We start from the raw sequence: 14,780 nt of genomic DNA, 5'->3' as shown, positions 1-14,780 counted from the left end.
TTGAAACAAAGTAATAAAGAAAAAAATTGTATTGAAATTAATTATAAGTTGATTAAATTATATACTGATTATCTCATACCCGATTCGTATTTTTTTTTTCTGTTTTTTTTTAATCTACAACCTTCACTTCTATTGGTAAAATAATAATCTTAGTTAATTATCATTGGACAATAATTTTTATCAACAGCAAATATAATATTTTTAATCTTTTTTATTATTTTTTGAATCAAGATCTACGTCCAAAGTACTGCTGATTTGAATTTAAAAAATACTTTTTATTATATTTGTGATTTTAATTTTACTACTACTTCTAATTCTCAGTTTCTATAGATAGACATATCTAATTTATTTTTTTTTTAAGAGATATTAAAAGGAAGTGTCTTTGGAAACAAGTGATGTAATTTGAAATCTATACTAATTTAACGTTTTAATCGTTGAATATTTAATAAAGAGGGAGAATAGAATCGCTTGTGGTTACAAAAACGAGGGTCATGCATATAAAGAAGAGGGGAACTAAGCTGGATAGATGAGAATTCTGGAGAGTAAAGTGCATGTAACAGACAGCAAAGACTTAATAGTTGTGGGAGAAAGGGAACACGTTGTGGGCCTTAGATACTATGCTACAAAGACTCCGATCTGTCAGTCAGTCTTGAGTCTTCTATCCAATAACATTTTATTTAAAACAAATTTTTATATTTTTATTTATAATTTATTCATTATTTTAATTTATTCTTATTTCGTTAAATGAAATCCCGTCAAGTGTAAACATGTTCGTTATCGTTGAAATAAATCGGAGTAACTAAAGGTATTTTTATTTTTTTTTTAAATATTTATTTTACGAGTTTTAAATAAATTTATCGGATGTTTTTTTAAATTTATTGACATTTTAACATTTTTAATTATAATTTATTCGATTCATTTTTAAATATTATTGCACAGTAAATTATAACTTTTATTACTTAATATCACAAAATTACTTGACGGTAAATTAAAAAGTTTTTACTGAGAATTTATTTCGGAGCCGGTTACCCTTTCACTGAAATTAAACTCAATAATTTGTTATACTTTTGACATAAAGAAAGTGAAAACTCGGTGATCTAGTTTAAATTTATAAAAATAAATAATAAATGTAAACATAAATATAAAAATAAATATAAATTTAATGAGGGGAATGTAAATTTAAATGAAAACAATTATGCTGTCATAAAAAGTGAATATGGAAATAAATTTTTTTATTACTTTTAAAAACTAGTCATGTCTAGTAAATAAAAGTACTGTCATTTAAGTTAACAATTAGAGGTCAACGAATCCGGAAAATCCTTGAATTTAATAAAAAATCATTTTAAAAAAATGAATTGTGCGGAAAAAAAAAATAATTAAAATAAAAAGAAAATAAAAATAACGAACGACCTTAACTATAAATTATTAAATCATATTTTGTTGTTTATAAATCGAGTGAATTGACAAATTAATACTCTTATCTATTTAGATTTTATGTCAACATTATTTACAATAATAATATAATTTATATACTTATGCAATTTTAATCGTGAAATACATAAATATTTATAGTTAATATAAGAGTTTATGGATCTCTTATAATTAAATAAATTTTATATTATCTGATTATTTTTATGTTGTACTTATACTTATTATTATATTTATTGTTCTCACGTTTTTTAAAATTAAATAAAACGTTTTGACAGAGAAGATTCATTGTCATTCAAATATATGTTACAACTACATGTGACTCATGTTTGCTAACGAACTTTGCTCACACGTTTATCATTTTTTACTCATTGTTATTATCAATTTTTTTTTTTTACTCCTCAGTTTTGTTTAATGTTATATTATTTGAGCGATTGATCTACTTTAATATCATGATATTTAATTTCAAGAAACGTAAAAAATTTTTAATAAAATCCCGTGATGACGAATCTGAAGAACTGGTTTTTTTTATAAATAAAAAACATAATGGAGTATAAGGAAAAAACCTAAGGAAAAAATTTCCGCTTATCATCATCAATATTAACATATTTTTTTAAAATAACAGAAGCAAGTTATTGTAGTTTAACTACAGCTATTTATAAAATGCGGAAGGTTTTATACTTTTGTTTCGATTGTTATTCATTTTTATACTTCAACACTAACTTATTACATTATTGTAATTAATTTAAATTAATTATTTAAAGTCAGTAAAAAAGATAAATTATTTAAAAATAAATTTTCATATTTTTTATCTTCAAGTTAACATAGCGGCTGAATTATTAAGTTTATCAAAAAAATTCATCAATACTATTTTGTAGCAAATTTAATTTTCAATAAAAAAGTTCCTTATAAATATCTATTTTGTTTCCATATTTAATGAGATAATTTGCTTTGATTTAAAAAATTTTTTAATTACACATTTTTTAATTCATATATCTTTGAATTTACACTACGGCTTAATTATTGAAAATATAAGAAAAATATATGAGAACTTATTTGTAGGAAATTAAATTTCCTACAAAAAAGATTAAATAGATTTTTTGATAAATTTCTATAGTTAGCGAGATATCGAGATTTGAAATAAAAAAGTAGGAATTTAAAAATAAAAATTTTATTTTTATTATTTCACTTAAAATAATAATAATAATAATAATAATAATAAGTAGGGGTTAAAATCTTGTAAAAAAAAAAGATGATTAAGGATGATTAATACATTTGTTTTATAATAAAGTAAAACACAATGATGGACTTTGGTTTCAAGTACGAGCAGCAACCTCTTATTGGCCTTCGATCTCAATTGATTTATTCAATTTATCATTTGTACCCAAAGAACTAACTGACTATCTAATCTAATCTTACATCAACGTGCCGACAAATCATTTATTCGGAATCCTCCACCAAAAAATCTATAAAACACAATAATTATTTACGATTTTATTGTAGATCGTTGACCGCTCAATAATTAACCTCAGGGAGTAACAAAGATCCGACGCAATAAACAATAAATAAAAGCCATGGAAGTATTGATGAACGAAGCCTCCAACATACCGCAAATTTCCGGTCATGCTGGTGACCCGCAATCAAAAACTGATAATTACAACCCGGATAATTGCAATCAAGAATTATGTTTACGGAAGGCAGTAAAAGAACACGAGGCAGCTGACATTTCTTTCGAAGATCTTCGTTACAAAGTTTCCATCGGATTCCGTCGGGGTAATTTTTTATTCCGGCATATAGTTATAATCACAGTGATTAGTCTTCGTCAATGTAGACATCGCTCATTAATTCCTATCGTTTTTTATTTTTTTTTGTAGGAACTAAAGAAATCCTACACGGAATATACGGAAGATTACCAGCAAAACAACTTATCGCTATCATGGGTCCATCTGGAGCTGGAAAATCGACGTTACTTGACATTCTTTCTGGCTACAGATTAACCGGAATTCAAGGAACTATTAAAGTTAATGGCGACGTTCGTGATATTGATACATTTAGAAAGTACTTTATATATTTTTCATCCTTTCTCGATCATTCTAGTCTTGTTTACTTACTTCTGGTTTTTTTCCTTCAGAACCAGTGCGTATATAACTCAAGATGACCGGCTTCAACCGTTACTAACTGTCTCGGAGAATATGTGGGTCGCTGCAGACTTAAAATTAGGAACTAATATTGCCAAGAAAACTAAATTATCAATTGTAAGAATTTATTATATCAAATATTCAAACTGTTTATTTATTTACTTATTTATCAATAGATTAAAGAAATATTAATTACACTCGGATTAAGTGAGCATGTTAACACAAGATCAGACAGATTGAGCGGTGGTCAAAAGAAAAGATTATCAATAGCATTGGAGTTAGTTAATGATCCTACTGTTATGTTTTTAGATGAGCCTACGACGTAAGTAATTGACAAAATTATCATACCTTTGCATTTAGAAAAAAAAAAAAAATTTTTTTTCTATAATTTAATTTATGAAAGAAATATCGCAATTATTAATAATTTATTTTATCACTTTGCAAATAAAAAATAATCAATTTCTTTAATTTTTTGGGTAAAAATTTTTATATCTTAATTTTGATAGCTAATTATTTATTGATATACTGTAAGAAATCTGTGGAGTAATCGTATTTCAAATCTGGAGTAAATGTGAATTTAAATAAAATCCGTAATGACTCCGAATTCACTTCCAATATTTAAAATATATTTATTAATTAAATTATTGATTAAATTATTTACAGAGGATTAGACAGCTCAACATGTACACAAGTAGTAAATTTATTAAAAGTCTTAGCGCGACAAAATCGAACGATTGTTTGTACGATTCATCAACCAAGCGCTTCACTATTCCAGCTTTTTGATCATGTAAGTGATTTAATTAATATATACGTAGCGTAAGTGGTATTTAATTGAATTAAAGGTTTGGCTACTATACGGTGTTAATTTAATTTGTAGGTACTGATACTGGCTAAAGGTACATGCTTGTACCAAGGAGCAACAGGTCAATTAATTCCCTTTCTGGAGAGCGTTAAGCTTCCATGTCCAATGTATCATAATCCGGCGGATTACGCGATTGAATTGGCTTGCGGTGAATACGGGGATGATAAAATTGAAACTCTGATACATGCCACGCAAAATGGAAAGAGTTCTCAGTGGTTCGGCAACGCGATCCCGGTTGAAGATTTCAAAAGTAATAAAATCACTCGATAATTTGTACTTATTATAGATTTCAGTAAATCAAATTTGGTTTTTTTTTTTTCTAGGTAACGCAAATGGGATGAAAAGTAACAAGAGATATAGAATTACTAAAAAAAAACCATCTTTGCAAGCGACTTCGCAGAGTCATCAACTGAAAGTTCTTCTTTATCGCGGATACATCAAGTGCAAACGTGACGCAGTTAGTTATCATTTTTAAAATTTATTTTATTATGTCATTTATTTATTTAATCTATTGATATTATAGACTTTGACACATTTGCGTATTATCGTAAATATTGTTACTGGAATAATGCTGGGGATGTTATTTATTCAAGCTGGTAATGAAGGCTCAAGAGTATTGGAGAATTATAATCTTCTTTTTGCTATTTTAATTCATCATATGATGACTTCGATGATGTTAACTATTCTTACATGTGCGTATACTTATATTTTATTTTCTCGTTATAAAATCCGTTCATTTTTATTGACGTTAAAAAAATAATTATTGTAAACATTTCGACATTTCTTACGTCACTTGGCTAAAACGTGTATTAGTTGACAAACAATGACTAATAATTATTTATTATTACATTGCTCCGTTCCTAAGAACTTCGGAGTTAAAAAAATGAAGTAGACTAATTTCGGAGTAATCAGTTTTAATGTTAAAATAAATTCCTGGTGTAAATTTTACTGCGGATTTAATCCCCGTTCACGCTCCAAATTTTTGTCAGTGTACAATAATTTTTAATATCAAAACTTATGATAAACATAAAAAATTAAAAAATCGAAACTTTGAACTTTAACATCGTCAATAAAAAATTAACAGATCTAAAAAAATTATTATCTCTGATTAAAAAATCAAATTAAAAATTTATCTTCTGATTGCACAATAAGATTTTATAATCAGCGGTCAATAAATATAAAGTACATTTATTCAAAATAAATAATATTCTTATTACAGTTCCCACGGAATTAAATATTCTAAAAAAGGAACATTTCAACAGATGGTATACTTTAAAAATGTTTTATTTATCAATAACAATTATTGACATTCCCGTGACATTTTTATGCTGCCTACTATTTTCTACAATCATTTACTTTATGTCTGGACAATTACTAGAGATCGAAAGGTTCTCCATGTTTTTTCTTATCAGTCTAATGGTTGTTTTTGTTGCACAAAGCTTTGGTCTTATGATCGGAGCTGTTTTTAATGTCGTTGTAAGTTAATTTTAATTAATTAATTTATTTATTTGGGGTAGTTTATAAAATACGTTCACGCTTTCGGGAAGGAGGGCGGGGTCTCTCGGTTTTTTTTTTAATTTTAATTTTTTTTACGATGGAAAAGGGAGTCTCACAACGTAAAATTTTGCGTAACGTATTTTATGAACCTCTTCATTAAATAAATGAATGATCTAAATACACAAATTATTTACAGAATGGTACTTTTGCTGGACCAACGTTATCAGTGCCCATGATGATGTTCGCTGGATTCGGAGTGACTTTACGCGACCTGCCGAGTTATTTAAAATGGGGTAGTTACATAAGTTACTTACGTTTTGGTCTCGAAGGCTACATCGCCGCAATATATGGACGCAATAGGAAGAATCTTGAGTGCGCTGAAGTTTATTGTCACTACAAAAAACCCAAAATATTTTTAAATGACATCGCAATGAGAGACGATCAATTTTTGAACGACGTTATTGCCCTCTTAATAATGCTTGTTGCTACTCGTACTTTTGCTTACTATCTTCTGAGATGGAAATTAAAAGCTTCCCGATAAACTGACACTTGTATAAATAATTAGCGATATTTGTATTAATTTAATTTCTTGTTAATTAATAATTAAAAAAGAAAATAATTACCTCAATTTAAATCATGAGTTTTTAAAAAATTCATGAACAAGATACTCATAAATAACTTTATGGAAAATGATGATTTATTTTTTTTAAGTATTATTAATGAATTTTTGTTTTAAAAAAATTTTTATCTTATAAATATGTATAAATAATAAATAAGATTGTATAAAATATATCAATTGTTAAGTATGTATAAATATATATATGTACAATTAATGTCATGTGTTATTTGAAAACATTAATTATGCGCCATTTTAGAACCATGTAAATTAACGTGTGAATAATTAAAATCCAGCTGCAAAGTATGACAATTATTATCGGAAATGCCGTCGAAGGCATGTCCATGTATGACAGAATGAATTTCGGCTTACGAAGAATACAAAAATCGGTCGTGCAGTTCAAAACTGGGCGGTCATTTCCGTAAACCGATTGCATTATTCCCTCGAAAGCGTAACGGAAGAAACTGATTGCTGACAAGGGATAAAAATACGACGATATCTCGGAGAGTTTTATGAAAAAACCCGCGAACAGAAACATGGGAATGTTGAGAGCTGGTACAAGAAAACAGCCGACGTGGGTATTGAATGCCGCTCCGGCGAGGATCCCAAATGATTGAGCCAAAATAGATATGAGGAAGCACATCAGCCATACTTTTATAAATCTGTCGCATTCCAAGGGCTGACCGGTCAAGCAGTAGGCGATAATTAAAAAACATGTTGGGCATAGAATCTAATAAAGGATTAATGTGTTGAGTACTTGGTTTTAAGTATTGGTAATTTTTTAAATAAATATCAAACCTGTAGTGGGAGATCGGTTATTATTTTCGAGATATAATAAGTACACAGGCTGTACCAATTATTTAAATGCTCTCGGGTAAAGACTGCGGCTTCAACAGGAACTGGAATTAAATATAAACATTTATTACTATTTAATTAGAAATTGAATTTAAGGAGACCGTTAGCTTTCGATAATCAATTGAATTTTTGTAAGCATATAAGGAATATTTTTTCGATGGATTTGAAACTGTAGTCAATTATTTAAGTTTTTAAATTAAAATACAGAGTCAAGTGTTTAAATTTTTCAAATTAACCGCGAAAATTTTCGGATTTATTTTATAAAATTTTTGAGTTTCTAACTATAAAATATTTTGAAAGTAATAGTCCGTTAAAATAAAAAACTTACACATTTGTACTGCTGGCATAGCATTGGCGAAAAATAAAAACAATAAGAAAAAAAATAAACTAGCAATATTACTGGGTGTTTTGCTGGCATCTTGACCAAAATCACGAAAAACCAGACCCAGTAGTAACCCAATTGCTATATGAGATACTAATCTCAATTTAGTCATGGTCTGAAACAAGAAATAAAATAATTACACTTATAAATAATAAATAATTAAGACAATAAAAAATATATAATTACATTATCACGGCAAACGCATGTCGCAGCACGACAAAGAAGAACTTGAAGTTCATTAATCCACGGCAATGAAAAATTTTTTTTATCATACTCTTTTTTATCACCGAGATCATTGATCGGTAAAGCAATCGACTTATTATCAGAACTATCTTTCAAACTTTTCAAAAAAGACAAATAAAATTCTCCATTGAATTTTTTCAGCAATTGGCAGTCGCCAGTCCGTTGTCCCGTCGCGGCTTCAATCACTAAAATCAACCTGAATTTGAAATAATGAACCAGTGAGCATTTTCTGGGGTAAATATTTGTTTCAATTATTACCAAACTCGCAGATATTGTAGAAAGGCGGGCAAGTAAATCCCGCCTGTTTAAAAGTTGTTACAATACTAGTCTGAGGTCCGCAGTAAAGATCACGGCCATCGGCGAGCACCAGGACGTTGTCGAACATTGTCATTATTCGACTACTCGGTTGATGGATCGCGCAGATTATCGTGCACCCGGACTGTGACATTTTTTTAATCAAACTAATCACTTGGCATGAAGCTGCTGAGTCCAGCCCACTCGTTGGTTCATCCAGTACCAGTACCTGAGGATTCGTAACTATTTCTACTCCAATCGACAGACGTTTTTTTTCTCCCCCGCTTAAATTTGCCGCCATCGTTCCTAGACATTCTAATAATCCCAATTTTTCCGCTACTTCAGTCACCTGAATGATAATAAATAAATAAATTATTTAAATAAGAGAGTACTTGAGAACATTAATAGTACAAGTGCGTACAATATCTTGACACGTGCGAATATTCCTCGAAACTTTCAATCTCGTTGAATAATACAAAGTTTCTTGAGTAGTAAGTAATGGCAATAAATCAAACTCTTGTGGAATATAGCACGTGAGTTTACGCAAAACATCTGCATCAACTTTAATTCCATTTACTGAAATATTACCGCGAATGTTTGAGCTTTTGAATCCACAAATGATACTCAGCAAACTTGTTTTTCCCGCTCCAGATGGTCCTATTATTCCATTCAAAGAGCACGCGCGAAAATAACCGCTTACGGCGCGCAAAATTTCTCTTTTACATTTTCCTGAAACAAATGTTTGAATCATTACACTAGATAACAGATATTATACTCATTAAAAAATTTTTATCTAAATGACCTTAAAATTAATATTGATAGTGAAATTTTTCTAACACTTGATAATTCTTTTTTTATTCGCATGTGTAATTTTCCACTTGTTTTTTTTTTTCTATAATCTATTCACCTTTTTGACTGACACGTACAGAATAATTTAAATCTCTGAAGTCAATATTAATACTGCTGGCATTTGGTTGTTGTTTTAATAGATTTTTGGTCTGAGAACTTTCAATATGAACCATCGTTCTAATCAAGGACGACTCGTTTATCAGACCATTATTTTCATCTCCATTTTCAAGGTTCACTAAATTTTCAAGATTCATATTTCATAATTCTAAACAACAAAAAAATAAATAAAATTATTATTTAAATTTTTAAAATTCAAAATAAAATATTTGCTAATTTTTTGTAATCGAAGTCGTACAAAGTGCAAATAAACCTTATCAAAAACAATAAACAATATTAATTAAATTTATTGCGCATATTAGTTCGATCTCTCAAACAAATTCAAATGATAAAAATTAACATATAAAATTAATTCAATTATCTTACTCATACATACATTAATAAATTAAATATATGTTTGTCACAATCCACGTAATTTCACTTTGAATTAATAAAACTTGTGATTATAAATAAAAATATAAATTAATATAATTTATAATACTTAATTATTCAATTTAATTGTTTTTGTTTTCGGAATAATTAATAGGTCGATATCAATTGACGTAAGTTCATTTAAAATACCAGCAGATAAGCTGGAAGTATAACTGCGACTGGTCCAATGGCTCAGTCAGTCTTTATAAACTTAACTGACCATGATATATTGAAAATATTTAGGAGGGAGAATGCGTTTGAGTAGGATATAATATATCTTATATCTAATAAAGATAAAAAGAATAAGCGAGTTTTAAATAATAAGAGACAAAAGAACTGAATTAAAGTCATACTTGCCTTCATGCAGTCCGAGTGTTTACTCCATGAGTGTTCAGCACAGAATGTTGCTTTTTTTATTAAGAGATTGTGAGTATAATTTATTTTAAATTGCAATATCACGTTGTAACTTTCACAAAGTTTAATGAACCAATGGAAAGTATGCTGTTTGACTAGTTTTTTATATATAAATATATAAAATATATATATTTACTGTTTTTGGAGTAAAATTAATTCATTTACACTCTTACTTTCATATAAATATAACATGTCCTTAGATTAATTGATTGTTTTCATTCAATGAATTTTTTTAATATAAATTTATTTTATTATGACAAAACTTATTATTATTATTAATTTTTTATATATATAATTATTATAAAAATAAAACTAATTTTTAGACCTAAGATTTATCTAAGTCAGATCTTAAAAATTTGTCAAATTTTTGTCTTTCAAAATTTTCCAATTTTTCCATGTTAATTATTTTTAGTTTTGATTTATAGTATTATTTAATTTCATAATTACTGATTAGTGTAATTATTATTATTACTTTTAATTGTAAAACAATAATACTGACTAGAATATATATAAAAATTGATTTATAAAAAAAAATTAACTAATAATTTTATTTCTAGTTGATAAAAATATCAAATTAGTTTTTTCAAACGCAATCGGAGAGTGATATAAGCTAATATATCAAGTAAAAAATATAAACAAAATAATATTAACATTGAAAACCAATAGTCGACGTTAATCATTCCCATTTCATGCATAAGTTTTTTTGGGAATGCAAAATGACAGTAATCATCCGAGCACTTCATTTTTCGTCTATCGAATCTGTAATATGAATAAATCTCATTAATAAACTGGTTTAAGTTGATTAATAAAAAGTTAAATGAACATGACCTACCCATACATAGAAGCCATTGCAGTTTCAAATCCATATTTGAGAAATGATGTGTGGAAAAGCCATTGGAGATAAGAAGGTGCGTCATTTATGTGGACAAAGAATCCACTGAATACAACAAAAGGCATTATTAGCAGAGGTCCAAGGATGACGCTGTTCTGTGGACATGTTAATGGAATTTCAGTAAAATTCACTCCGAAGGGGAGTTTATTTTAATATTAAAATTCCAAATCCGAGTGAATTCGAATTTAAATAAAATCAGTAATTACTCCGAATTCACTCCCGATTTTTTACAGTGCATAGTCAAATTTTTTTTTATCAATTGTCTAATATCTATTATCATAGAAGTCATAGCATAGACTAAATTTTTCTTATTAAGAAAAATAAATACGATCGTCTTTTTTCCCGCGTAATTTAAATGTCATTCGAGCTATACAGACAAATTGAAATATCTCGATACTTGGCAATAGACAAAAGTTTAAACTATGAAAAGGAACAAATTCAAGTCAAGACTTTTTCGACGATACCAAATTTAAAGACATTAACTAATTCATCATATAGATATGACTGGAACGAAATTTTTCTTAGTGTAGATACTAATAAAATAAAATAAGTTGCTTATTAAAATACCTGAACACTCATTCCAGTTCCGACAATTACACCAATAATTTGCGCAACTAGACTGACAGTAACGCAAACAGCGGACAGTAATGCAAATCTTCTACCCTCGGGTATTTGTCCGGTCATAAAGTAAACAATGAGTGTGTAAATTGAAACAGCTATTATTTGAATAGGTAAATCAGCAAATTTGTTAGCTAGATAGAATGATCTTAGTTTATACCACCTGTTGAAATGTTCTCGTGTTGCTATTGGTACTGCCGTTGGAACTATTGAATAAACAAATTAATAATTCATTAATTCAATTCTTTTTTTTTTTATTAAAAAATTTAAATACTTACATGTTATTATTGTCGCACTGAATGCAGAAAACATTAAAAACATGAGATTAAAAAATATCAAATTAAAATTATCCAAAGCGTAAGCGGCGTCTTCGCCTATATCGTAATAAATAACACCGACGATAAGAGCAATTATGCAATGCATTGACAGTCGGGTGAATGTCAAGACCTGGAAAAAAAAAATTATTAAGACAATTGGAATTTTAATTAGTAATTACTTAATTGTTATCAGTAATTTTTACTTTATCTCTAGATAATTTGATGGCATTTCTTTTAATTAAAATGTACAGCTGTTGTAGAAATCCAGTGGCATAGTATCCGGGCTTTTTATTTATTACACCTGTATCATTGTCTTCAGGAATTTCGAGACTCAGTCCTCGTCGGAAAGGACAATCGACTCTCCAAGCAATTTTTTCACTAGAAACTGATCTCCAGTTATTGCACTTGCCGTTGTCAATTGAGTCGACTAGTTTTTTGTTCCAGTTACCGTAATCACCGTTGCATATTTCCAACACTAATTGTGGTACGAGAAACAGCTCAAGTTGTTAATATTTAAAGTATGAATAAATAAAGATTAGGATGTTAAAAAAAAAGTATATGAAATATCAATGAACGTACAAAAGTCAGCGGGATTATGATAAGTAGGGCAGTGTAATCCGTGCTTGACTAAATACGGCAGTATAGATTTAGTTCCTCCTGTATAGACACAGCGACCTTCTACGACGACATACAAATGGTCCAACATGTCGAAAAGTGTTGCACTAGGTTGATGAATTGTCATGATGATCGTACGTGGACCTTCTCTTGCTAGTGCTCGAAGCAAATTGATACACTGTTTAGACGTAACAATATCCAAACCGCTGCAAAAAAATATCATACATTAATTATTGATAAAGAATTTATTAATATTTTTTGCAGATATTAAATACATTAATGCATGTTTTTTATATTTTATTTCATCTTTATTACCTCGTTGGCTCATCAAAAAACATAACTGGTGGATTATTAACAAGCTCGAGAGCTATTGCTAGTCTTTTTCTCTGTCCTCCGCTTAGAAGCGACGTCCTTGTATTTCTGCATGACTCGAGACCTAGTGCGAAAATAATTTGGTCGACCTGAAATAAAATTATTATATATTTTACTGCCGCGATTGTTTGGTCGTTATAATATTTAATGAAGTTTCTTTACGACAAAAGTAGAATACGAGGAACAAAAAATTTTATTACCCTTTGTGCTTTGTCATGATTATTCCAACCAAGTTTAAGATTCGCTGCAATATAAACGCTCTCCTCGACAGTAAGAAGAGGCTCGAGGTGGTCGTCTTGCATTATGTACGCAGATGATCGACGGAACTCCGCAAGATCACGAGGATTACCATTTACAGAGACTGTGCCGCTATTTTGGACTCTAGTTTTAATAAAATTATTATTTTATTACAGACAAATGTCAAGCTCTAGCTTCACCTCTTCTATTTTATGATACTTCAGGTAATTTATATATTATTGTTTAAATAAATTACTGGATAATAATGCTGTAGACTTATGAATATCTCACGAGCTTACTAATATATATCTATCAAGTTTTGCACATGCTACGTACATCTTGCAAATCATTGTGACACAAAGACATTCAGATAACTAAGTATTAAAAAAGTAATAATAATGCCGCGACTGTGTATTAATTTTTTATCTAGAATAAAAAGTGTATTATAAATAATTAAATTATTCATCCCGTACGTAAATCCGGCTAAAATATCCATAAGCGTTGACTTTCCAGCTCCAGACGGTCCCATTATCGCTGTCAGTTCTCCCACACGGAATTCGCCGCTAACTGTCGTTAATAATTGTCGACTTTCTGGAAAAAAAATAAAAAAAATCACTTTTTCATAGTTATTAGTTATGGAGAACATAAAATAATTTTCTTGATGAAAGTATATTAAAATTTTTTTTTCTATTTGTTATGTGAAATTTAGTTATTAGTTACCGAGCTTTGTTAAAGATATGATTATTCTTGATAAGAATATTACACTCGGACACGTTGCTGTCAGATTATTTATTACGATATGAAATGCAGATAAATTTAAATTAAATTATTGTCAAAAGAAAGTTATTATTTGTTAATAAAAATGAATTTGATAAGTTATTATTATTATTTGTTGAAAATTATAATAATCTTTTATTTGTTGAAAAATAAAGATACTAAAAAAAATTAATATTTTTCACAAAGTATAAAGTCTGATAGTCCAGACTGGATGTAATTAAAATATACTCTCTTTTAACATAAGTAAAAAAAAATTATCTAAAAAGTTAAAATTTTCGAGAGTCGAATACCATTCTTCAAAATTCCAGTTCTGACACAGTAAGACAGCCCATCGAAGGTCAAGTTCAGTGAACGCCTCGTGTTCTTCGGCAGCATCTTTTCTTCCATAATGATAATAATGATGATGGTTCCAAATATCAATAGACGTCACGACACCCAAGTTTCCATTTTATTTTTAAAAAATTACTAAATACTTTTACGAGGAGTTCAATTACAAAACTGATCTAATGTTGATGTCGATTGCGATATGCGGCAACTCGAGTAAGGAAGAAGAAGACATACGGAAGAGTATGATAAATTAGATTGCGGTATAAACTTGATCACGATCGAGCCGCGAGCACATACTGATTCTCTGTGTAAGATAGAAAATTATTATACTCCAAGAAATAGTATTCGAATTGCCACGCGCTCTCTGTGCGCCAGTATACTTTGTCTCCCCACTTAATAAATTTTTAACATTTCTTCCTCTCAACCTGACAACACCTGAGGCACCTGAGTTGTTAAACAGTCACAGTGGTCACAGTCATGTTATAGTCTACAGTATTATATGTACTTATACATAAATAT

At 28.8% G+C, this 14,780-nt stretch overlaps 3 protein-coding genes across 4 annotated transcripts; 1 reads left to right on the top strand and 2 right to left on the bottom strand.

Annotated features, from left to right (window-relative positions):
• Window positions 1-382: 382 nt before the first annotated feature.
• On the top strand, window positions 383-6,617 carry LOC103573387 (ATP-binding cassette sub-family G member 4). The gene is made up of 11 exons (XM_008552463.3): window positions 383-805; window positions 2,932-3,201; window positions 3,303-3,486; window positions 3,560-3,683; window positions 3,743-3,888; window positions 4,230-4,353; window positions 4,444-4,678; window positions 4,752-4,885; window positions 4,952-5,120; window positions 5,648-5,904; window positions 6,122-6,617. The coding sequence occupies exons 2-11, from the start codon at window positions 3,003-3,005 to the stop codon at window positions 6,464-6,466; spliced, it is 1,917 nt and encodes a 638-aa protein (XP_008550685.1). The 5' UTR covers window positions 383-805; window positions 2,932-3,002; the 3' UTR covers window positions 6,467-6,617.
• Window positions 6,618-6,682: 65 nt separating this feature from the next.
• LOC103573373 (ATP-binding cassette sub-family G member 4) lies at window positions 6,683-10,123 on the bottom strand. Of its 2 annotated transcripts, none has more exons than XM_008552451.2 (8): window positions 9,658-9,866; window positions 9,223-9,429; window positions 8,737-9,044; window positions 8,280-8,664; window positions 7,965-8,206; window positions 7,725-7,893; window positions 7,340-7,440; window positions 6,683-7,271 (listed from the first exon to the last, which is right to left on the bottom strand). In XM_008552451.2, the coding sequence occupies exons 2-8, from the start codon at window positions 9,416-9,418 to the stop codon at window positions 6,768-6,770; spliced, it is 1,905 nt and encodes a 634-aa protein (XP_008550673.1). In that variant the 5' UTR covers window positions 9,419-9,429; window positions 9,658-9,866; the 3' UTR covers window positions 6,683-6,767. The 2 variants fall into 2 exon arrangements, with proteins under 2 accessions (XP_008550673.1, XP_008550664.1); XM_008552442.2 differs by lacking the exon at window positions 9,658-9,866 and adding an exon at window positions 10,050-10,123 and having other exon boundaries at window positions 6,684-7,271.
• A 396-nt stretch (window positions 10,124-10,519) lies between these two features.
• Window positions 10,520-14,780, bottom strand: LOC103573369 (ATP-binding cassette sub-family G member 4). Its single transcript, XM_008552430.3, has 10 exons — window positions 14,225-14,780; window positions 13,631-13,748; window positions 13,121-13,301; window positions 12,864-13,009; window positions 12,513-12,754; window positions 12,137-12,408; window positions 11,895-12,063; window positions 11,566-11,822; window positions 10,939-11,093; window positions 10,520-10,865 (listed from the first exon to the last, which is right to left on the bottom strand). The coding sequence occupies exons 1-10, from the start codon at window positions 14,319-14,321 to the stop codon at window positions 10,676-10,678; spliced, it is 1,827 nt and encodes a 608-aa protein (XP_008550652.1). The 5' UTR covers window positions 14,322-14,780; the 3' UTR covers window positions 10,520-10,675.

This window comes from Microplitis demolitor, chromosome 6, assembly GCF_026212275.2.
Source record: "Microplitis demolitor isolate Queensland-Clemson2020A chromosome 6, iyMicDemo2.1a, whole genome shotgun sequence".
In the NCBI taxonomy this organism is placed as follows: domain Eukaryota; kingdom Metazoa; phylum Arthropoda; class Insecta; order Hymenoptera; family Braconidae; genus Microplitis; species Microplitis demolitor.
This window is presented reverse-complemented; position numbering and strand designations above follow the sequence as displayed.